The 25,270-nt window shown below is 47.6% G+C and overlaps 1 protein-coding gene across 1 annotated transcript in view; it reads left to right on the top strand.

The window, feature by feature from the left end:
* TRAF2 (TNF receptor associated factor 2) overlaps positions 1 to 25,270 on the top strand; it is an 84,268-nt gene that overhangs the window by 29,416 nt on the left and 29,582 nt on the right. Inside the window, exon 4 of the mRNA XM_038767768.1 lies at positions 16,671 to 16,745. Within this exon, the coding sequence (XP_038623696.1) occupies positions 16,671 to 16,745 (75 nt within the window). The remainder of the gene's footprint in view (positions 1 to 16,670; positions 16,746 to 25,270) is intronic.

Below are 25,270 nucleotides of genomic sequence, written 5' to 3'. Positions count from 1 at the left end.
GCAGAGCACTGGACTAAGCGCTTGGGAAGTACAAATTGGCAACATATAGAGACAGTCCCTACCCGACAGTGGGCTCAGGCTTCAGAATGCATTGCTACCACCACTACTACTACTACCACCAATCAATCAATCAATCAGTCGTATTTATTGAGCACTTACTATCATCATCATCATCATCAATCGTATTTATTGAGCGCTTACTACGTGCAGAGCACTGGACTAAGCGCTTGGGAAGTACAAATTGGCAACATATAGAGACGGGCCCTACCCAACAGTGGGCTCAGGCTTCAGAATACATTGCTACCACCGCTACTACTACTACTGCTAATCCATCAATCAATCAATTGTATTTATTGAGCGCTTACTATGTGCAGAGCACTGGACTAAGCGCTTGGGAAGTACAAATTGGCAACATATAGAGACGGTCCCTACCCAACAGTGGGCTCAGGCTTCAGAATGCATTGCTACCACCACTACTACTACTACTACCAATCAATCAATCAATCAGTCGTATTTATTGAGCACTTACTATCATCATCATCATCAATCGTATTTATTGAGCACTTACTATGTGCAGAGCACTGGACTAAGCGCTTGGGAAGTACAAATTGGCAACATCTAGAGACGGTCCCTACCCAACAGTGGGCTCAGGCTTCAGAATACATTGCTACCACCGCTACTACTACTACTACCAATCAATCAATCAATCAGTCGTATTTATTGAGCACTTACTATGTGCAGAGCACTGGACTAAGCGCTTGGGAAGTACAAATTGGCAACATATAGAGACGGGCCCTACCCAACAGTGGGCTCAGGCTTCAGAATACATTGCTACCACCGCTACTACTACTACTACTGCTAATCAATCAATCAATCAATCAATCGTATTTATTGAGCACTTACTATCATCATCATCATCATCAATCGTATTTATTGAGCGCTTACTACGTGCAGAGCACTGGACTAAGCGCTTGGGAAGTACAAATTGGCAACATCTAGAGACAGGCCCTACCCAACAGCGGGCTCACAGGCTAAAAGGGGGAGACAGAGAATAAAACCAAACATACTAACAAAATAAAATAAAATAAATATACTAATAATGATGATGGCATTTATTAAGCGCTTACTATGCGCGAAGCACTGTTCTAAGCGCTGGCGGGGGGGATACAAGGTGATCAGGTTGTCCCTCGGGGGGCTCATTCATTCATTCATTCAATCATATTTATTGAGCGCTTACTGTGTGCAGAGCACTGTACTAAGCGCTTGGAAGTACACGTCGGCAACATATAGAGACGGTCCCTACCCAACAACGGCAGTGTACTAAGCGCTGGGGAGAGTACAAAACAACAGAGTCAGTGGACGCGTTACCTGCCAGTCAGTCAATCGTATTTATTGAGCGCTTACTGTGTGCAGAGCACTGTACTGAGCGCTTGGAAAGTACACGTCGGCAACATATAGAGACGGTCCCTACCCAACGACGGCAGTGTAGTAAGCGCTGGGGAGAGTACAAAACAACAGAGTCGGTGGACGCGTTACCTGCCAGTCAGTCAATTGCATTTATTGAGCGCTTACTGTGTGCAGAGCACTGTACTAAGCGCTTGGGAGAGTCCGATATAACAGACACATTCCCTGCCCACAACGAGCTCACAGCCTCGAGAGGGAGACAGGCATTAATAGCGTATAATATTAATTATACGATGGATTGACTGATCAATAAATTATAGCTCTGTACTTAATAATAGTCTCCGTCCCCATTTTCCAGATGAGGGAACCGAGGCTCAGAGATGTGGAGTGACTTGGCCAAAGTCGCCCAGCCGACAAGCGGCAGAGGTGGAATTTGAACCCATGACTTTGGCCTCCAAATAATAATAATAATAATGGCATTTGTTAAGCGCTTACTGTGTGCGAAGCACTGTTCTAAGCGCTGGGGAGGTTCCAAGGTGATCAGGTTGGCCCTCGGGGGGCTCGCAGTCTTCGTCCCCATTTTCCAGATGAGGGAACTGAGGCACAGAGAAGTGACTTGGCCAAAGTCACCCAGCTGACAAGTGGCGGAGCCGGGATTTGAACCCATGACCTCGGCCTCCAAATAATAATAATAACAATAATGGCATTTGTTCAGCGCTTACTATGTGCGAAGCACTGTCCTAAGCGCTGGGGAGGTTCCAAGGTGATCGGGTTGGCCCTCGGGGGGCTCACAGCCTTCGTCCCCATTTTCCAGATGAGGGAACTGAGGCACAGAGAAGTGACTTGGCCAAAGTCACCCAGCTGACAAGTGGCGGAGCCGGGATTTGAACCCATGACCTCGGCCTCCCAATAATAATAATAACAATAATGGCATTTGTTCAGCGCTTACTGTGTGCGAAGCACTGTTCTAAGCGCTGGGGGGGGATACAAGGTGATCAGGTTGTCCCACGGGGGGCTCCCAGTCTTCACCCCCATTTTCCAGAGGAGGTCACTGAGGCCCAGAGAAGTGAAGTGGCTTGCCCAAGGTCACAGAGCCCTCCCCGAGCGCTTAGTCCAGTGCTCCGCACACAGTGGGCGCTCCATCGATTCGACTGGATGAAGGAAGGAGGGAACTGAGGGCCGGAGAGGCGCCTTTTCCGAGCGCTCAGTACTACTAGCCCTTCATTTCGTTCAGTCCTATTTATTGAGCGCTGACTGTGTGCAGAGCACTGTACTAAGCGCTTGGGAAGTCCAAGTTGGCAACATATAGGGACGGTCCCTACCCGATGGCGGGCTCGCGGTCTAGTCACTTGCTGGGCGTCCTGGGGCGTCTCACGTATACGCTGATGTGGATAAGAAGCAGCGTGGGAAGAGCCCGGGCTTTGGAGTCCGAGGTCATGGGTTCGAATCCCGGCTCCGCCACTTGTCAGCTGGGTGACCTTGGGGAAGTCACTTCACTTCTCTGGGCCTCAGTGACCTCATCTGGAAAATGGGATGAAGACTGGGAGCCCCCCCCGTGGGACCACCTAATCCCCTTGTAACCCCCCCCAGCGCTTAGAACAGTGCTTGGCACATAGTAAGCGCTTAATAAATGCCATTATTATTATTGTTATTATTATTATTCTCTGGGCCTCAGTGACCTCATCTGGAAAATGGGGATGAAGACTGGGAGCCCCCCGTGGGACCACCTGATCACCTTGGGACCTCCCCAGCGCTTAGAACAGTGCTTTGCACGTAGTAAGCACTTAATAAATGCCATTATTATTATTATTATTATTATTATTATTCTCTGGGCCTCAGTGACCTCATCTGGAAAATGGGGATTAAGACTGTGAGCCCCACATGGGACCACCTGATCACCTTGTAACCTCCCCTGCTCTTAGAACAGTGCTTTGCACATAGTAAGCGCTTAATAAATGCCATCATTATTATTATTATTATTCTCTGGGCCTCGGTTCCCTCATCTGGAAAATGGGGATGAAGACTGTGAGCCCCCCGTGGGCCCACCCGGTCACCTTGTAACCTCCCCTGTGCTTAGAATGGCGCTTTGCACATAGTAAGCGCTTAATAAATGCCATCATCATTATTATTATTATTCTCTGGGCCTCGGATCCCTCATCTGGAAAATGGGGATGAAGACTGTGAGCCCCCCGTGGGCCCACCCGATCACCTTGTAACCTCCCCTGCGCTTAGAACAGTGCTTGGCACATAGTAAGCGCTTAATAAATGCCATTATTATTATTACTATTATTCTCTGGGCCTCGGTTCCCTCATCTGGAAAATGGGGATGAAGACTGTGAGCCCCCCGTGGGCCCACCCGATCACCTTGTAACCTCCCCTGCGCTTAGAACAGTGCTTGGCACATAGTAAGCGCTTAATAAATGCCATTTTTATTATTATTCTCCGGGCCTCGGTTCCCTCATCTGGCAAATGGGGATGAAGACCGTGAGGCGCCCCGTGGAACGACCTGATCATCTTGTAACCTCCCCTGCGCTTAGAACAGTGCTTGGCACATAGTAAGCGCTTAATAAATGCCATCGTGATTATTATTTTCCCGGCCACAGCGGTCCCCCAAAGACCGGGGACATGGTGGCGTCCATCTCATCACCCTGTCCTCTTTCTGGAGACCCCCTGGACAGAAAGCCGGAGGGGCCGGAGCTAACGACATCCCACCCACGGTGCCCTTTGGGAGACGAGGCCTCCACGAAGTGGACGCGCCTGCCGTCCACTCTGGTATTTATTCAGTTCCTTCAGTTGTATTTATTGAGCGCTTACTGTGTGCAGAGCACTGTACTAAGCGCTTGGGAAGTCCAAGTTGGCAACCTATAGAGACGGTCCCTACCCAACAGCGGGCTCACAGTCGAGAGGAAGAGTGTTTGGCCTTTCATCCATTCATTCCATCGTATTTATTGAGCGCTTCCTGTGTGCAGAGCACTGTACTGAGCGCTTGGGAAGTCCAAGTTGGCAACATATAGAGACGGTCCCTACCCAACAATGGGCTCATGGTCTAGAAGGGGGCTCACAGATTGGAAGACAGGGCTTCCTTTTTCATTCAGTCGTATTTATTGAGCGCTTGCTGTGTGCAGAGCACTGTACTAAGCGCTTGGGAAGTCCAAGTTGGCAACATATAGAGACGGTCCCTACCCAACAATGGGCTCATGGTCTAGAAGGGGGCTCACAGATTGGAAGACAGGGCTTCCTTTTTCATTCAGTCGTATTTATTGAGCGCTTACTGTGTGCAGAGCACTGTACTAAGCGCTTGGATAGTCCAAGTCGGCAACATATAGAGACGGTCCCTACCCAACAACGGGCTCACGGTCTAGAAGGGGGCTCACAGATTGGAAGACAGGGTCTCCTTTTTCATTCAATCGTATTTATTGAGCGCTTGCTGTGTGCAGAGCACTGTACTAAGCGCTTAGAAGGTACAATTCGGCAACAGATAGAGACGGTCCCTACCCAACAACGGGCTCACACTCTAAAAGGGGGTCACAGTCTAGAATAATAATAATGATGGCATTCGTAGCGCTCGGTACAGTGCTCTGCACACAATAAGCGCTCAATCAATCTGATTGAATGAATGAATGAACGTAGTATCCATTCAGTTGTATTTATTGAGCGCTTACTGCGTGCAGAGCACTGGACTGAGCGCTTGTATTTAACCCAGTGCTTAGTACTGCGAGGGACACACAGTGCGTGCTTAACAAATGCTCCAGTTGTTAGTAGGATCGCGGCCTCAAATAGAAGGATAGGACGGGGTAGGATAGGAGGAACTTTTTGAATCTGATATTTTCCCTATTTTTTATTGTGGCGTTTGCTAAGCGCTTACTATGTGTTAAGCGCTGTTCTACGCATTGGGGTCGATACAAGATAATCGGGTTGGACACGGTCACAAAACATTTTAGGCAGATGCAGGCCCCCCAACCTTACCTCCTCCCCGTCCCCACAGCACCTGCATATATGTCTTTTAGACATACCAAGAAAATAAAATAAATAGAATAGATACGTACAAGTAAAATAAAAAAAATAAATAAATAGAGTAATAAATATGTACAAACATACGTTGCTTTTAGATTGTGAGCCCACTGTTGGGTAGGGACCGTCTCTATAGGTTGCCAACTTGGACTTCCCAAGCGCTCAGTCCAGTGCTCTGCACTCAGTAAGCGCCCAATAAATACGATTGATGATATATGTTTGTACGGATTTATTCTATTTATTTGTACATATTCGTTCTATTTATTTTATTTTGTGAATACGTTTTGTTCTCCGTCTCCCCCTTCTAGACTGTGAGCCCCTTGTCGGGTGGGGGCCGTCTCTAGATGTTGCCCACTTGGACTTCCCAAGCGCTCAGTACAGTGTTCAGCACACAGTAAGCGCTCAATAAATACGATTGATGATATATGTTTGTACGGATTTATTCTATTTATTTGTACATATTCATTCTATTTATTTTATTTTGTGAATACGTTTTGTTCTGTTCTCCGTCTCCCCCTTCTCTACTGTGAGCCCCTTGTCGGGTGGGTGCCGTCTCTAGATGTTGCCCACTTGGACTTACCAAGCGCTCAGTACAGTGCTCAGCACACAGTAAGCGCTCAATAAATACAATTGATGATATATGTTTCTACGGATTTATTCTATTTATTTGTACATATTCGTTCTATTTATTTTATTTTGTGAATACGTTTTGTTCTCCGTCTCCCCCTTCTAGACTGTGAGCCCCTTGTCGGGTGGGGGCCGTCTCTAGATGTTGCCCACTTGGACTTCCCAAGCGCTTAGTCCAGTGCTCAGCACACAGTAAGCGCCCAATAAATACGATTGATGATATATGTTTCTACGGATTTATTCTATTTATTTGTACATATTCGTTCTATTTATTTTATTTTGTGAATACGTTTTGTTCTCCGTCTCCCCCTCCTAGACTGTGAGCCCCTTGTCGGGTGGGGGCCGTCTCTAGATGTTGCCCACTTGGACTTCCCAAGCGCTTAGTCCAGTGCTCAGCACACAGTAAGCGCCCAATAAATACGATTGATGATATATGTTTCTACGGATTTATTCTATTTATTTGTACATATTCGTTCTATTTATTTTATTTTGTGAATACGTTTTGTTCTCCGTCTCCCCCTTCTAGACTGTGAGCCCCTTGTCGGGTGGGGGCCGTCTCTAGATGTTGCCCACTTGGACTTCCCAAGCGCTCAGTCCAGTGCTCTGCACTCAGTAAGCGCTCAATAAATACGATTGAATGAATGAATAAATACGATTGAATGAATGAATGAATAAATAAATAAATAAATGAATAAATGTTAAGTGCTTACTCTGTGCCACACACTGTTCCAAGCACTGGGGTGATCAGGTTGTCCCATGCGGGGGCTCGCAGTCTTAATCCCCATTTTGCAGACGAGGTAACCGAGGCCCAGAGAAGTGAAGTGACCCGCCCGAAGTCACCCAGCTGCCAAGCGGCGGAGGCGGGATTTGAACCCAGGACCTCCGGTTCCCAAGCCCGGGCTCTTTCCGCTACATCCTGCTGTTTCGTCTCCTTCTTACGGATCTGTTCTCTTAATCCTCAGCGCTCTGGCCCGGGTTCTTCGCTCCTCCCGACCTAAACTTTGTACCGTCCTTCCTTCCTGCCTCTCCCTCCTGTATCCCAAATTCATCCTCCCGCCTCCTTCCCTGCCTGGAATTCTCTCCCGCTTCCAACCCGCCCCGACTCACCCTCCCCGTAATAATAATAATAATAATAATGATGGCATCCATTAAGCGCTTACTACGTGCCAAGCACTGATCCAAGCGCTGGGGAGGTTACAAGAAGCAGCGTGGCTCGGTGGAAAGAGCCCGGGCTTTGGAGCCAGAGGTCATGGGTTCAAATCCCAGCTCTGCCCATTGTCAGCTGGGTGACTTTGGGCAGGTCACTTAATGTCTCTGTGCCTCAGTTCCCCGTGGGCCAACCTGATCACCTTGTAACCTCCCCAGCGCTTAGAACAGTGCTTTGCACATAGTAAGCGCTTAACAAATGCCATTATTATTATTATTATTATCATCAGGTGGTCCCACGGGGGGCTCGCAGTCTTAACCCCCCAGTTTACAGACGAGGGAACTTTTTCATTTCAAGGAGACGAGATCCCAACAAGGATTCGTGGGAAATGAAAACACTTTTTCACTTCAAGGAGACAAGATTTCGTGTTTTCATTTGCCGCGGCTCCTTGTCGGGGCGGTCATTCCCGCTTTGAAGATGGCTCCGAGGACTTGCAGCTTTCTTTCCCACGAAGGAACAAAATGCGAGTGGCAGGATCACAACCCCACCGGGGTTGCCAGCCTGTACTTCCCGAGCGCTTAGTACAGTGCTCTGCGCGCAGTAAGCGCTCAATAAATACGCCTGATTGATTGATTGTGAATGCACCCCGGGCAGCAGGGCAGGAAATCAGGAACAGACGCATCCCATCCCACACAAGACCGAGACTTAAAATGATGATCAGTGATCAGTCGTATTTATTGAGCGCTTACTACGTGCAGAGCACTGGACTAAGCGCTTAAAATGTCTACTCTGCGCTGAGCGCCGGGGCCGATGCAGCACGGCCAGATCGAACCGCAGAGAAGTCGCGCGGCTCAGCGGAAAGAGTCACGGGTTCAAATCCCGGCACCGCCCACTGTCAAGTCACTTCACTTCTCCGGGCCTCAGTGACCTCATCTGGCAAATGGGGATGAAGACGGTGAGCCCCCCCCGTGGGACAACCTGATCACCTTGCAACCTCTCCAGCGCTTAGAACGGTGCTTGGCACATAGTAAGCGCTTAATAAATGCCATCATTATTATTATTATTATTATCCCCCATCCCTCACGGGGCTCACCAACGGAGGGAGGAGCGGTATTTCATCCCCATTTTACAGACGAACGGCATCTACTACGTGCCCGGCCCTCTGAGGACGCACGTAGTAGAACCCAGGTCTCAATCCGTCGTATTTATTGAGCACTTACCCGGTGCAGAGCGCTGGACTAAGCGCCCGGGCGAGTACGGTGGCAACATATGCTTATTTAATTAGGTTTGTAATATTTATGTAATAATTATGTAATATTATGTTTAATATTTATCACTCTATTTATTTATTTATTTTGCTTGTCCATATCTATTCTATTTATTTTTTTTTGTTAGTATGTTTGGTTTTGTTCTCTGTCTCCCCCCCTTTTAGACTGTGAGCCCACTACATGCGAAGCACTGTTCTAAGCGCTAGGGAGGTTACAAGGTGATCACGTTGCCCCACGGGGGGCTCCCAGTCTTCATCCCCATTTTGCAGATGGGGAACTGAGGCCCAGAGAAGTGAAATGACTTGCCCCAAGTCACCCAGCCGACAAGTGGCGGAGCCGGGATTTGAACCCACCACCTCGGACTCCAAAGCCCGGGCTCTTTCCACTGAGCCACGCTGCTTCTAATAATAATGATGGCATTTATTAAGCGCTTACTATGTGCAAAGCACCGTTCTAAGCGCTGGGGAGGTTACAAGGTGATCAGGTTGGCCCACGGGGAACTCATAGTCTTCATCCCCATTTTACAGATGAGGGAACTGAGGCCCAGAGAAGTGAAATGACTCGCCCCAAGTCACCCAGCTGACAAGTGGCGGAGCCGGGATTTGAACCCACCACCTCGGACTCCAAAGCCTGGGCTCTTTCCACTGAGCCACGCTGCTTCTAATGATAATGATGGCATTTATTAAGCGCTTACTATGTGCAAAGCACCGTTCTAAGCGCTGGGGAGGTTACAAGGTGATCAGGTTGGCCCACGGGGAACTCACAGTCTTCATCCCCATTTTACAGATGAGGGAACTGAGGCCCAGAGAAGTGAAATGACTCGCCCCAAGTCACCCAGCTGACAAGTGGCGGAGCCGGGATTTGAACCCACCACCTCGGACTCCAAAGCCCGGGCCCTTTCCACTGAGCCACGCTGCTTCTAATGATAATGATGGCATTTATTAAGCGCTTACTATGTGCAAAGCACCGTTCTAAGCGCTGGGGAGGTTACAAGGCGATCAGGTTGTCCCACGTGGGGCTCACGGTCTTCATCCCCATTTTCCAGATGAGGGAACTGAGGCCCAGAGAAGTGAAATGACTTGCCCCAAGTCACCCAGCTGACAAGTGGTGGAGCCAGGATTTGAACCCACAACCTCGGACTCCAAAGCCCAGGCTCTTTCCACTGAGCCACGCTGCTTCTAATAATAATGATGGCATTTATTAAGCGTTTACTATGTGCAAGCACCGTTCTAAGCTCTGGGGAGGTTACAAGGCGATCAGGTTGTCCCTCATGGGGCTCACAGTCTTCATCCCCATTTTACAGATGAGGGAACTGAGGCCCAGAGAAGTGAAGTGACTTGCCCCAAGTCACCCAGCTGACAAGTGGCGGAGCCGGGATTTGAACCCACCACCTCGGACTCCAAAGCCCGGACTCTTTCCACTGAGCCACGCTGCTTCTAATAATAGTGATGGCATTTATTAAGCGCTTACTATGTGCGAAGCACCGTTCTAAGTGCTGGGGAGGTTACAAGGTGATCAGGTTGGCCCACGGGGGGCTCCCAGTCTTCATCCCCATTTTACAGATGAGGGAACTGAGGCCCAGAGAAGTGAAGTGACTTGCCCCAAGTCACCCAGCTGACAAGTGGCGGAGCCGGGATTTGAACCCACCACCTCGGACTCCAAAGCCCGGGCTCTTTCCACTGAGCCACGCTGCTTCTAATGATAATGATGGCATTTATTAAGCGCTTACTATGTGCAAAGCACCGTTCTAAGCGCTGGGGAGGTTACAAGGCGATCAGATTGTCCCATGTGGGGCTCACGGTCTTCATCCCCATTTTCCAGATGAGGGAACTGAGGCCCAGAGAAGTGAAATGACTTGCCCCAAGTCACCCAGCTGACAAGTGGCGGAGCCAGGATTTGAACCCACTACCTCGGACTCCAAAGCCTGGGTTCTTTCCACTGAGCCACGCTGCTTCTAATAATAATGATGGCATTTATTAAGCGCTTACTGTGTGTGAAGCACCGTTCTAAGCGTTGGGGAGGTTACAAGGTGATCAGGCTTTCCCTTGGGGGGGCTCACAGTCTTCATCCCCATTTTACAGATGAGGGAACTGAGGCCCAGAGAAGTGAAATGACTTGCCCCAAGTCACCCAGCCGACAAGTGGCGGAGCCGGGATTTGAACCCACGACCTCGGACTCCAAAGCCCGGGCCCTTTCCACTGAGCCACGCTGCTTCTAATAATAATGATGGCGTTTATTAAGCGCTTACTATGTGCGAAGCACCGTTCTAAGCGCTGGGGAGGTTACAAGGTGATCAGGTTGGCCCACGGGGGGCTCCCAGTCTTCATCCCCATTTTGCAGACGAGGGAACTGAGGCCCAGAGAAGTGAAATGACTTGCCCCAAGTCACCCAGCCGACAAGTAGCGAAGCCGGGATTTGAACCCACCACCTCGGACTCCAAAGCCCGGGCTCTTTCCACTGAGCCACGCTGCTTCTAATAATAATGATGGCATTTATTAAGCGCTTACTATGTGCAAAGCACCGTTCTAAGCGCTGGGGAGGTTACAAGGTGATCAGGTTGGCCCACGGGGGACTCACAGTCTTCATCCCCATTTTACAGATGAGGGAATTGAGGCCCAGAGAAGTGAAATGACTCGCCCCAAGTCACCCAGCCGACAAGTGGCGGAGCCGGGATTTGAACCCACGACCTCGGACTCCAAAGCCCGGGCTCTTTCCCCTGAGCCACGCGGCTCCTTCCCTGCCTCATTTTAGACTGTGAGCCCACTGTTGGGTAGGGACCGTCTCTATATGTTGCCAATTTGTACTTCCCAAGCGCTTAGTACAGTGCTCTGCACGTAGTAAGCGCTCAATAAATACGATTGATGATAATTTGAGGCTCACGGTCTAATTGAGGGGAGAGCGGGGGTTGAATCCCCATTTTCCAGATGAGGAAACTGGGGGCGTAGAGAAATGAAGGGAGTCGCCCAAGGTCACACGGCGCTCAAGTGGCGGAGGCGGGATTGGAACCCAGGTCCTTCGCACTCCCGAGCCCGTGCTCTAGCCACGAGGCCGCATGCTATTTGTTAAACGTCCTGCCAGGCCGTCATAGCGGGGAAGCAGCGTGGCCCAGTGGAAAGAGCCCGGGCTTTGGAGTCCGAGGTCGCGGGTTCAAATCCCGCCTCCGCCACTCGTCAGCTGGGTGACTTTGGGCAAGTCCCTTCACTTCTCTGGGCCTCATCTGGAAAATGGGGATGAAGGCTGTGAACCCCCCGCGGGACAACCTGATCACCTTGTAACCTCCCCAGCGCTTAGGACAGCGCTTGGCGCATAGTAAGCGCCGACGGGGTCGGCGCCTGGGCTTTAGTTTCCCGTAAACCATCATGGGAATGAATTAACTTTCGAAAAGATACAGCGCTAAGCGCTTAGTACAGCGCTCTGCACATAGTAAGCGCTCAATAAATACGATTGATGACGATAAGCTCCCTGGACTGTAAGCTCGCTGTGGGCAGGGAATGTGTGTGTTTATTGTGGTGCTGTGCTCTCCCGGGTGCTTTGCACATGGGAAGCGCTCAATAAATACCACTGATTCTCTATTTATTTATTTCTTTTGCTTGTCCATATCTATTCTATTTATTTTATTTTGTGAGTATGTTTGGTTTTGTTCTCTGTCTCCCCCTTTTAGACTGTGAGCCCGCTGTTGGGTAGGGACGGTCTCTATATGTTGCCAATTTGGACTTCCCAAGCGCTTAGTACAGTGCTCTGCACATAGTAAGCGCTCAATAAATACGATTGATTGATTGATTGATTGATTGCTCTGCACATAGTAAGCGCTCAATAAATACGATTGATGACGATAAGCTCCCTGGACTGTAAGCTCGCTGTGGGCAGGGAATGTGTGCGTTTATTGTGGTGCTGTGCTCTCCCGGGCGCTTTGCACATGGGAAGCGCTCAATAAATACCACTGATTCTCTATTTATTTATTTCTTTTACTTGTCCCTATCTATTCGATTTATTTTATTTTGTTAGTATGTTTGGTTTTGTTCTCTGTCTCCCCCTTTTAGACTGTGAGCCCACTGTTGGGTAGGGACTGTCTCTGTATGTTGCCAATTTGGACTTCCCAAGCGCCTAGTACAGTGCTCTGCACATAGTAAGCGCTCAATAAATCCGATTGATGATGATGATGAATGAATGATTGGAGGGCAGGTCTTGGATTGCACTTTCCCAAGCGCGCAGTACAGTGCTCTGCGTACGGGAAGCGCTCAGTAAATAGTGAGAGGCAGCTGCAGTGGAAGCAGCGCGGCTCAGCGGAAAGAGCCCGGGCTTGGGAGCCCGAGGTCATGGGTTCAAATCCCGGCTCCGCCGCTTGTCAGCTGTGTGACTTGGGGCAAGTCACTTCTCTGGGCCTCGGTTGCCTCGTCTGCAAAATGGGGATGAAGACTGGGAGCCCCCCATAGGCCAACCTGATCACCTTGTATCCTCCCCAGCGCTTAGAACAGTGCTTGGCACATAGTGAGCGCTTAACAAATACCAAAATTATTATTATTATTATTATCATCAGCAGCAAACAGGGATGGACAGAGCAGTGACCTCATCTGTAAAATGGGGATTAAGATTGTGAGCCCCCCGTGGGCCAACCTGATCACCTTGTATCCTCCCCAGCGCTTAGAACAGTGCTTGGCACATAGTGAGTGCTTAACAAATGCCACAATTATTATTATTATTATTATTATCATCATCAGCAAACAGGGGTGGACAGAGCAGTTCCCTCATCTGTAAAATGGGGATTAAGACTGTGAGCCCCCCGTGGGCCAACCTGATCACCTTGTATCCTCCCCAGCGCTTAGAACAGTGCTTTGCACATAGTGAGTGCTTAACAAATACCAAAATAATAATAATAATAATAATTATTATTATTATTATCATCAGTAAACAGGAATGGACAGAGCAGTTAACTCATCTGTAAAATGGGGATTAAGATCATGAGCCCCCCGTGGGCCAACCTGATCACCTTGTATCCTCCCCAGCGCTTAGAACAGTGCTTTGCACATAGAAAGCGCTTAACAAATACCAAAATTATTATTATTATTATTATTATTATTATTATTATTATTATTATCAGTAAACAGGGATGGACAGAGCAGTTACCTCATCTGTAAAATGGGAATTAAGGTTGTGATCCCCCCGTGGGCCAACCTGATCACCTTGTATCCTCCCCAGCGCTTAGAACAGTGCTTTGCACATAGTGAGTGCTTAATACCAAAATCATTATTATTATTATTATTATTATTATTATTAGCATCAGTAAACAGGGATGGACAGAGCAGTTCCCTCATCTGTAAAATGGGAATTAAGATTGTGAGCCCCCCGTGGGCCAACCTCATCACCTTGTATCCTCCCCAGCGCTTAGTACAGTGCTTGGCACATAGTAAGCGCTTAACAAATACCACAATTATTATTATTATTATTATTATCATCAATAAACAGGGACGGACAGAGCAATGGCTGAGAGGCAAAGAGAGGGACAGGAGGTGCGCGTTTGTTGTGTTGAGAAGCAGCGTGGCTCAGCGGGAAGAGCCCGGGCTTGGGAGTCAGAGGGCGTGGGTTCTAATCCCGCCTCCGCCGCTCGTCTGCCGTGTGACCTTGGGCGAGTCACTTCACTTCTCTGGGCCTCAGTTCCCTCATCTGGAAAAGGGGGATGAAGACCGTGGGACCACCTGATTACCTTGTATCCACCCCGGCGCTTAGTACACTCCATCCCCCCCCATCTTACCTCCTTCCCTTCCCCACTGCACCTGTATATATGTTTGTTCATATTTATTACTCTATTTATTTTACTTGTCCATATCTATTCTATTTATTTTATTTTGTTAATATGTTTGGTTTTGTTCTCTGTCTCCCCCTTTTAGACTGTGAGCCTGCTGTTGGGTAGGGACTGTCTCTGTATGTTGCCAATTTGGACTTCCCAAGCGCTTAGTACAGTGCTCTGCACCTAGTAAGCGCTCAATAAATCCGATTGATGATGATGATGAATGAATGATTGGAGGGCAGGGCTTGGATTGCACTTTCCCAAGCGCGCAGTACAGTGCTCTGCGTACGGGAAGCGCTCAGTAAATACTGAGAGGCAGCTGCAGTGGAAGCAGCGCGGCTCAGCGGAAAGAGCCCGGGCTTGGGAGCCCGAGGTCATGGGTTCAAATCCCGGCTCCGCCGCTTGTCAGCTGTGTGACTTGGGGCAAGTCACTTCTCTGGGCCTCAGTTGCCTTGTCTGCAAAATGGGGATGAAGACTGGGAGCCCCCCATGGGACAACCTGATTACCTTGTATCCTCCCCAGCGCTTAGAACAGTGCTTTGCACATAGAGAGCGCTTAACAAATACCAAAATTATTATTATCATTATCAATCAATCAATCGTATTTATTGAGCGCTTACTGTGTGCAGAGCACTGGACTAAGCGCTTGGGAAGTCCAAGTTGGCAACGTCTAGAGGCGGTCCCTACCCACCAGTGGGCTCACAGGCTAGAAGGGGGAGACAGACAACAAAACCAAACATATTAACAAAATAAAATAAATAGAATAGATATGTTTTGTTGGTCCACATGTTTTGTTTTGTCGTCCGTCTCCCCCTTCTAATAATAATAATAATAATAATGAGGGCATTTATTAAGCGCTTACTATGTGCAAAGCACTGTTCGAAGCGCTGGGGAGATGCAAGGTGATGAGGTTGTCCCCAGGGGGCTCACAGCCAATCCCCATTTTATAGATGAGGGAACCGAGGCCCAGAGAATAATAATAATAATAATAATAATGATGACATTATTAAGCGCTTACCATGTGCAAAGCGCTGGGGAGGTTACAAGGTGATCAGGTTGGCCCACGGGGGGCTCACAGTCTCAATCCCCATTTTACAGATGAGGGAACCGAGGCCCAGAGAATAATAATAGTAATAATAATGATGGCATTTATTAAGCACTTACCACGTGCAAAGCACTGTTCTAAGCGTTGGGGAGGTTACAAGGCAATCAGGTTGTCCCGGGGGGGCTCACGGTCTCAATTACCATTTTACAGATGAGGGAACCGAGGCCCAGAGAATAAAATAATAATGATGACATTTATTAAGCACTTACTATGTGCAAAACACCGTTCTAAGCGCTGGGGAGGTTACAAGGTGATCAGGTTGGCCCACGGAGGGCTCACAGTCTCAATCCCCATTTTACAGATGAGGGAACTGAGGCCCAGAGAATAATAATAATAATAATAACATTTATTAAGCGCTTACTATGTGCAAAGCACTGTTCTAAGCGCTGGGTAGGGTACAAGGTGATCAGGTTGTCCCATGTGGGGCTCACAGTCTCAATCCCCATTTTACAGATGAGGGAACTGAGGCCCAGAGAATAATAATAATAATAATAATGATGGCATTTGTTAAGCGCTTACTATGTGCAAAGCACTGTTCTAAGCGCTGGGTAGGGTACAAGGTGATCAGGTTGTCCCATGTGGGGCTCACAGTCTCAATCCCCATTTTACAGATGAGGGAACCGAGGCCCAGAGAATAATAATAATAATAATAATGATGGCATTTGTTAAGCGCTTACTATGTGCAAAGCACTGTTCTAAGCGCTGGGGAGGGTACAAGGTGATCAGGTTGTCCCATGTGGGGCTCACAGTCTCAATCCCCATTTTACAGATGAGGGAACCGAAGCCCAGAGAATAATAATAATAATAATGATGGCATTTGTTAAGCGCTTACTATGTGCAAAGCACTGTTCTAAGCGCTGGGGAGGGTACAAGGTGATCAGGTTGTCCCATGTGGGGCTCACAGTCTCAATCCCCATTTTACAGATGAGGGAACCGAGGCCCAGAGAATAATAATAATAATAATAATGGCATTTATTAAGCGCTTACCATGTGCAAAGCACTGTTCTAAGCGCTGGGGAGGTTACAAGGTGATGAGGTTGGCCCACGGAGGGCTCACAGTCACAATCCCCATTTTCCAGATGAGGGAACTGAGGCCCGGAGAAGCGAAGTGACTCGCCCAAAGTCACCCAGCTGACAATTGGCGGAGCCGGGATTTGAACCCAGGACCCCCGACTCCAGAGCCCGTTGTCGGGTAGGGACCGTCTCCAGAGGTCGCCGGCTCGGACTTCCCAAGCGCTCAGTCCAGCGCTCTGCACACAGTGAGCGCTCAATAAGTGCGATGGAGGGAATGAACGAACGATCCCTGGTTTCTTCTCTTGGCAGGCCCACGATGAGACCTGCCCCCGGTTCCCCTTGACGTGCGAAGGCTGCGGGAAAAAGAAAATTCCGCGAGAGAAGGTAAATTGGGCTTTGGTCCGGAGTAGGGATTGGCGGGGACGGTGGCCGACCGATAGGCGAGAAGCCGCGGGGCTCAGTGGAAAACAGCCCGGGCTTTGGAGTCCGAGGTCCTGGGTTCAAATCCCGCCTCCGCCAACTGTCAGCCGGGTGGCTTTGGGCAAAGTCACTTCAATTATATGTATATATGTTTGTATGTATTTATTACTCTATTTGGGGAAAATTCACTTAAATTATATGTATATACGTTTGTATGTATTTATTACTCTATTTGGGGCAAATTCACTTAAATTATATGTATATACATATATATACATATATATACAGCGGGATTCTTTGGGCAAAGTCACTTCAATTATATGTATATACGTTTGTATGTATTTATTACTCTATTTGGGGAAAATTCACTTAAATTATATGTATATACGTTTGTATGTATTTATTACTCTATTTGGGGCAAATTCACTTAAATTATATGTATATACATATATATACATATATATACAGCGGGATACTTTGGGCAAAGTCACTTCAATTATATGTATATACGTTTGTATGTATTTATTACTCTATCTGGGGCAAATTCACTTAAATGACGTGTTTGTATGTTTGTACGTATTACTCTATTTTATTTGTACACGTTTCTTCTATTTATTTTATTTTGTTAATACGTTTTGTTCTCAGTCTCCCCCTTCTAGACCGTGAGCCCGCTGTCGGGTAGGGACCGTCTCTATGTGTTGCCAATTTGTACTTCCCAAGCGCTTAGTCCAGTGCTCTGCACATAGTAAGCGCTCAATAAATATGATTGAATGAATGAATGAATAATAATAATGATGGCAATCGTTAAGCGCTTACTATGTGCCAAGCACTGTTCTAAGCGCTGGGGAGGATACAATGTGATCAAGTTGTCCCACGCGGGGCTCACAGTCTTAATCCCCATTTTTACAGATGAGGTAACCGAGGCTCAGAGAAGTGAAGTGACTTGCCCAAGGTCACACAGCAGACTTGTGGCGGAGCCGGGATTCGAACCCATGACCTCTGACTCCAAAGCCCGGGCTCTTTCCACTGAGCCACGCTGCTTCTCTAATTTTATTCTCTCTGCTTCTCTATTTTATTTGTACACGTTTATTCTATTTATTTTATTTTGTTAATACGTTTTGTTTTGTTCTCAGTCTCCCCCTTCTAGACCGTGAGCCCGCTGTCGGGTAGGGACCGTCTCTAGGTGTTGCCAACTTGGACTTCCCAAGCGCTTAGTCCAGTGCTCTGCACACAGTAAGCGCTCAATAAATACGATTGAATGAATGAATGAATGAATAATAATAATGATGGCATTTGTTAAGCGCTTACTATGTGCCAAGCACTGTTCTAAGCGCTGGGGGGGATACAGTGTGATCGAGTTGTCCCACGTGGGGCTCACAGTCTTAATCCCCATTTTTACAGATGAGGTAACCGAGGCTCAGAGAAGTGAAGTGACTTGCCCAAGGTCACACAGCAGACTTGTGGTGCAGCCGGGATTCAAACCCATGACCTCTGAATCCAAAGCCCGGGCTCTTTCCGTTCCCCGTGCCCGTTCCCTCATCTGTAAAATGGGGATGAAGACTGTGAGCCCCCCGTGGGCCAACCTGATCTCCTTGTAACCTCTCCAGCGCTTAGAACAGTGCCTTGCACATAGTAAATGCTTAATAAATGCCATCGTTATTATTATTATTTAAGGAAGTCCAGAGGTCCCTGAAATTTCTATAGTTCCTCTCCTCCGAGGAGCTCCGAGGTCTAAATAATAATAGTGATTATGATAACTGTGGTATTTATGTGGTCAGTGCTTACTATATGTTGCCAACTTGTACTTCCCAAGCGCTTAGTGCAGTGCTCTGCACACAGTAAGCGCTCAATAAATACGATTGAATGAATGAATTAATGAATGAAATTCTCCATGCCTGTTACCTCATCTGTAAAATGGGGATGAAGACTGTGAGCCCCCCGTGGGCCAACCTGATCACCTTGTAACCTCTCCAGCGCTTAGAACAGTGCCTTGCACATAGTAAGCGCTTAATAAATGCCATCGTTATTATTATTATTTAAGGAAGTCCAGAGGTCCCTGAAATTTCTATAGTTCCTCTCCTCCGAGGAGCTCCAAGGTCTAAATAATAATAGTGATTACGATAACTGTGGTATTTATGTGTTCAGTGCTGTGCTATATGTTGCCTACTTGTACTTCCCAAGCACTTAGTACAGTGCTCTGCACACAGTAAGCGCTCAATAAATACGATTGAATGAATGAATGAATGAATGAATTAAATTCTCCGTGCCCGTTCCCTCATCTGTAAAATGGGGATGAAGACTGTGAGCCCACCGTGGGCCAACCTGATCACCTTGTAACCTCTCCAGCGCTTAGAACAGTGCCTTGCACATAGTAAGCGCTTAATAAATGCCATCGTTATTATTATTATTTAAGGAAATCCAGAGGTCCCTGAAATTTCTATAGTTCCTCTCCTCCGAGGAGCTCCGAGGTCTAAATAATAATAGTGATTCTGATAACTGTGGTATTTATGTGGTCAGTGCTGTACTATATGTTGCCGACTTGTACTTCCCAAGCGCTTAGTACAGTGCCCTGCACACAGTAAGCGCTCAATAAATACGATTGAATGAATGAATGAATGAAATTCTCCATGCCTGTTCCCTCATCTGTAAAATGGGGATTAAGACTGTGAGCCTCCCGTGGGCCAACCTGATCACCTTGTAACCTCCCCAGCGCTTAGAACAGTGCCTTGCACATAGTAAGCGCTTAATAAATGCCATCGTTATTATTATTATTTAAGGAAGTCCAGAGGTCCCTGAATTTCTATAGTTCCTCTCCTCCGAGGAGCTCCGAGGTCTAAATAATAATAGTGATTATGATAACTGTGGTATTTATGTGGTCAGTGCTGTACTATATGTTGCCGACTTGTACTTCCCAAGCGCTTAGTACAGTGCCCTGCACACAGTAAGCGCTCAATAAATACGATTGAATGAATGAATGAATGAAATTCTCCATGCCTGTTCCCTCATCTGTAAAATGGGGATTAAGACTGTGAGCCTCCCGTGGGCCAACCTGATCACCTTGTAACCTCTCCAGCGCTTAGAACAGTGCCTTGCACATAGTAAGCGCTTAATAAATGTCATCGTTATTATTATTATTTAAGGAAGTCCAGTGGTTCCTAAATTAATACAGTTCCTCTCCTCCGAGGAGCTCCGAGGTCTAAATAATAATAGTGATTATGATAACTGTGGTATTTGTTATGTGGTCAGTGCTGTGCTATATGTTGCCAACTTGTACTTCCCAAGCGCTTAGTACAGTGCCCTGCACACAGTAAGCACTCAATAAATACGACTGAATGGATGAATGAATGAATGAAATTCTCTGTGCCTCAGTTCCCTCATCTGTAAAATGGAGATGAAGACTGTGAGCCCCCCATGGGCCAACCCGATCACCTTGTAACCTCCCCAGCGCTTAGAACCGTGCTTTGCACATAGTAAGCGCTTAATAAATGCCATCGTTATTATGATTTAAGGAAGTTCAGCGATCCCTGAATTTCTCTAGTTCCTCTCCTCTGAGGAGCTCTGAGGTCTAAATAATAATAGTGATTATGATAACTGTGGTATTTGTTATGTGGTCAGCGCTGTGCTGTATGTTGCCAACTTGTACTTCCCAAGCGCTTAGTACAGTGCTCTGCACACAGTAAGCGCTCAATAAATACGATTGAATGAATGAATGAATACTAAGCACTGGGGTAGATACACTCCGGTGATAATAATAAATACAGTGCTCTGCACACAGTAAGCGCTCAATAAATACGATTGAATGAATGAATGAATACTAAGCACTGGGGTAGATACACTCCGGTGATAATAATAAATACAGTGCTCTGCACACAGTAAGCGCTCAATAAATACGGTTGAATGAATGAATGAATACTAAGCACTGGGGTAGATGCACTCCGGTGATAATAATAAATACAGTGCTCTGCACACAGTAAGCGCTCAATAAATACGATTGAATGAATGAATGAATACTAAGCCCTGGGGTAGATAGACTACAGTAATAATAATAAATACAGTGCTCTGCACACAGTAAGCGCTCAATAAATATGATTGAATGAATGAATGAATACTAAGCACTGGGGTAGATACGCTACGGTAATAATAATAAACATGATGGTATTTGTAAAACGCTTACTATGTGCCAAGCACTTCTCTGGGCCTCAGTGACCTCATCTGGAAAATGGGGATGAAGACTGTGAGCCCCCTGTGAGACCACCCAATCACTTGTAACCTCCCCAGCGCTTAGAACAGTGCTTTGCACATAGTAAGCGCTTAATAAATGCCATCATTATTATGATTTAAGGAAGTCCAGCGATCCCTGAATTTCTATAGTTCCTCTCCTCTGAGGAGCTGCAAGGTCTAAATAATAATAGCGATTATGATAACTGTGGTATTTGTTATGTGGTCAGCGCTGTACTATATGTTGCCAACTTGTACTTCCCAAGCGCTTAGGACAGTGCTCTGCACACAGTAAGCGCTCAATAAATACGACTGATTGATTGATTTCCAACCCAGTTACCTTAATAGTAATAACGATGGCATTTGTTAAGCGCTTACTATGTGCCAAGCACTGTTCTAAGCGCTGGGGAGGATACAGTGCTCCCCCTTCTAGACTGTGAGCCCACTGTTGGGTAGGGACAGTCTCTCTATGCTGCCAACTAGGACTTCCCTAGCGCTTAGTACAGTGCTCTGCACACAGTAAGCGCTCAATAAATACGATTGAATGAATGAATGAATGAATGGGATCAGGTTGTCCCACGTGGGGCTCACGGTCTTCATCCCCATTTTACAGATGAGGTAACTGAGGCACAGAGAATAACAAGAATAATGATGGCATTTATTAAGCGCTTACTATGTGCAGAGCACTGTTCTAAGCGCTGGGGAGGTTACAAGGTGATCAGGTTGTCCCACGGAGGGATCACAGTCAATCCCCATTTTCCAGACGAGGTCACTGAGGCCCCGAGAAGTGAAGCGACTCGCCCAAGGTCACCCAGCTGCCAAGCGGCGGAGCCGGGATTTGAACCCACGCCCTCTGACTTCCCACTGAGCCGCGCTGCTCCACCCCAGCGCTTAGAACAGTGCTTGGCACATAGTAAGCGCTTAACCGAAACCGTAATTCCCATCCACGGTCCTCAGGTCGGCCCCGGGCCCCGGCCTCTGTGGGAATTCCAGGTCTGGAATCCACAGATGAGGAACCCGTGGTCCAGAGAAGTGAAGCGGCTCGCCCAAGGTCACACAACAGGCGCGTGGCGGCGGAGCCAGGATTGGAACCCGGATCCTCCAACTCCCGGGCCCGGGCTCCTTCCACTAGGCCGCACTGCTCTGAGCGCGTGTTGCTTCTTCATTCATTCATTCATTCAGTCATTCATTCAGTCAGTCGTATTTATTGAGCGCTTACTGTGTGCAGAGCACTGTACTGAGCGCTTGGGAAGTCCAAGTCAGCAACCTATAGAGACGGTCCCTACCCAACGGCGGGTTCACAGTCCACTTCCCAACAAGCGCTTAGTCCAGTGCTCTGCACACAGTAAGCGCTCAATAAGTACGATTGATTGATTGATTAACAAAATAAAATAAATATATACAATATTTAAATATCTTTAAATTTCTGTAAATATCCGCTCGTGTCAGGTCAAATCGTCAAGGCAGGAGCATAGCGCACTCAACTGTTTTTCTCCACGGCCTTCCAAGGAATCCACACGCCCCATTCATTCATCCAGTCGTATTTATTGAGCGCTTACTGTGTGCAGAGCACTGTACTAGGCGCTTGGGAAGTCCAAGTTGGCAACATTTAGAGACGGTCCGTACCCAACAGCGGGCTCACGGTCTAGAAGGGGGAGACCGACAACAAAACATATTAACCAAATAAAATAAATCGAATAAATAGGTACAATATTTAAATATCTTTAAATTTCTTTAAATATCTGCTCGTGTCAGGTTAAATCATCAAGGCAGGAGCATATCGCACTCAACTGTTTTTCTCCACGGCCTTCCAAGGAATCCACACGCCTCATTCATTCATCCAGTCGTATTTATTGAGCGCTTACTGTGTGCAGAGCACTGTACTAGGCGCTTGGGAAGTCCAGTTGGCAACCTATAGAGACGGTCCGTACCCAACAGCGGGCTCACAGTCTAGAAGGGGGAGACAGACGACAAAATAAGTAGTGAATCAGAATGTTTATATGCTAAAAACGTCTCGCTGCATGGTATTTATTGAGTGCTTACTGTGTGCAGAGCACTGTACTGAGCGCTTGGGAAGTCCAAGTTGGCAACATATAGAGACGGTCCCTATCCGACAGCGGGCTCACGGTCTAGAGAGGGAGACAGATCTAGAAGGGGGAGACAGACAACAAGTAGTGAATCAGAATGTTTATATGCTGAAAACGTCTCGCTCCATGGTATTTATTGAGCGCTTATTGTGTGCAGAGCACTGTACTGAGCGCTTGGGAAATACCTGTCAGCAATCTATAGAGATGGTCCCTACCCAACAATGGGCTCACAGTCTAGAAGGGGGAGACAGACGACAAAACAAGTAGTGAATCAGGACATTTATATGCTGAAAACGTCTCGCTCCATGGTATTTATTGAGCGTTTACTGTGTGCAGAGCACTGTACTGAGCGCTTGGGAAGTACTCGTCGGCAACCTATAGAGACGGTCCCTACCCAGCGACGGGCTCACAGTCTAGAAGGGGGAGACGGACAACAAAACAAGTAGTGAATCAGAACGTTTATATGCCGAAAACGTCTCGCTGCATGGTATTTATTGAGCGCTTACTGTGTGCAGAGCACTGTACTGAGCGCTTGGGAAGTCCAAGTTGGCAACATCTAGAGACGGTCCCTACCCAGCAACGGGCTCACAGTCTAGAAGGGGGAGACAGACGACAAAACAAGTAGTGAATCAGGGCATTTATATGCTGAAAACGTCTCGGTCCATGGTATTTATTGAGCGCTTATTGTGTGCAGAGCACTGTACTAAGCGCTTGGGAAGTCCAAGCTGGCAACCTATAGAGACGGTCTGTACCCAACGACGGGCTCACAGCCTAGAAGGGGGAGACGGACAACAAAACAAGTAGTGAATCAGAACGTTTATATGCCAAAAACGGCTCACTCCATGGTATTTATTGAGCGCTTACTGTGTGCAGAGCAGTGTACTGAGCGCTCGGGAAGTACCCGTCGGCAACCTATAGCGATGGTCCCTACCCAACAACGGGCTCACAGCCTAGAAGGGGGAGACAGACGACAAAACAAGTAGTGAATCAGAATGTTTATATGCCAAAAACGTCTCGCTGCATGGTATTTATTGAGCGCTTACTGTGTGCAGAGCACTGTACTGAGCGCTTGGGAAGTACCCGTTGGCAACCTATAGAGACGGTCCCTACCCAGCAACAGGCTCACAGTCTAGAACGGGGAGACGGACAACAAAACAAGTAGTGAATCAGAACGTTTATATGCTGAAAACGTCTTGCTCCATGATATTTATTGAGCGCTTACTGTGTGCAGAGCACTGTACTGAGCGCTTGGAAAGTCCAAGTTGGCAACCTATAGAGGCGGTCCCTACCCAACGATGGGCTCACAGCCTAGAAGGGGGAGATGGACGACAAAACAAGTAGTGAATCAGAACGTTTATATGCCGAAAACGTCTCGCTGCATGGTATTTATTGAGCGCTTATTGTGTGCAGAGCACTGTACTGAGCGCTTGGGAAGTACCCGTCGGCAACCTATAGAGACGGTCCCTACCCAACAATGGGCTCACAGTCTAGAAAGGGGAGACAGACAACAAAACAAGTAGTGAATCAGGACATTTATATGCTGAAAACGTCTCGCTCCATGGTATTTATTGAGCGCTTATTGTGTGCAGAGCAGTGTACTGAGCGCTTGGGAAGTACCCGTTGGCAACCTATAGAGACGGTCCCTACCCAGCAACAGGCTCACAGTCTAGAACGGGGAGACAGACAACAAAACAAGTAGCGAATCAGAACATTTATATGCCGAAAACGTCTCGCTCCGTGGTATTTATTGAGCGCTTACTGTGTGCAGAGCAGTGTACTGAGCGCTTGGGAAGTACCCGTCGGCAACCTATAGAGATGGTCCCTACCCAGCAACGGGCTCAGTCTAGAAGGAGGAGACGGACAACAAAACAAGTAGTGAATCAGGACATTTATATGCTGAAAACGTCTCGCTCCATGGTATTTATTGAGCGCTTACTGTGTGCAGAGCACTGTACTGAGCGCTTGGGAAGTACTCGTCGGCAACCTATAGAGACGGTCCCTACCCAACGACGGGCTCACAGTCTAGAAGGGGGAGACAGACAACAAAACAAGTAGTGAATCAGGACATTTATATGCTGAAAACGTCTCGGTCCGTGGTATTTATTGAGCGCTTATTGTGTGCAGAGCACTGTACTAAGCGCTTGGGAAGTCCAAGTTGGCAACCTATAGAGACGGTCTGTACCC

The sequence above is a fragment of the Tachyglossus aculeatus genome, chromosome 27 (assembly GCF_015852505.1).
Source record: "Tachyglossus aculeatus isolate mTacAcu1 chromosome 27, mTacAcu1.pri, whole genome shotgun sequence".
Lineage (NCBI taxonomy): Eukaryota > Metazoa > Chordata > Mammalia > Monotremata > Tachyglossidae > Tachyglossus > Tachyglossus aculeatus.
This window is presented reverse-complemented; position numbering and strand designations above follow the sequence as displayed.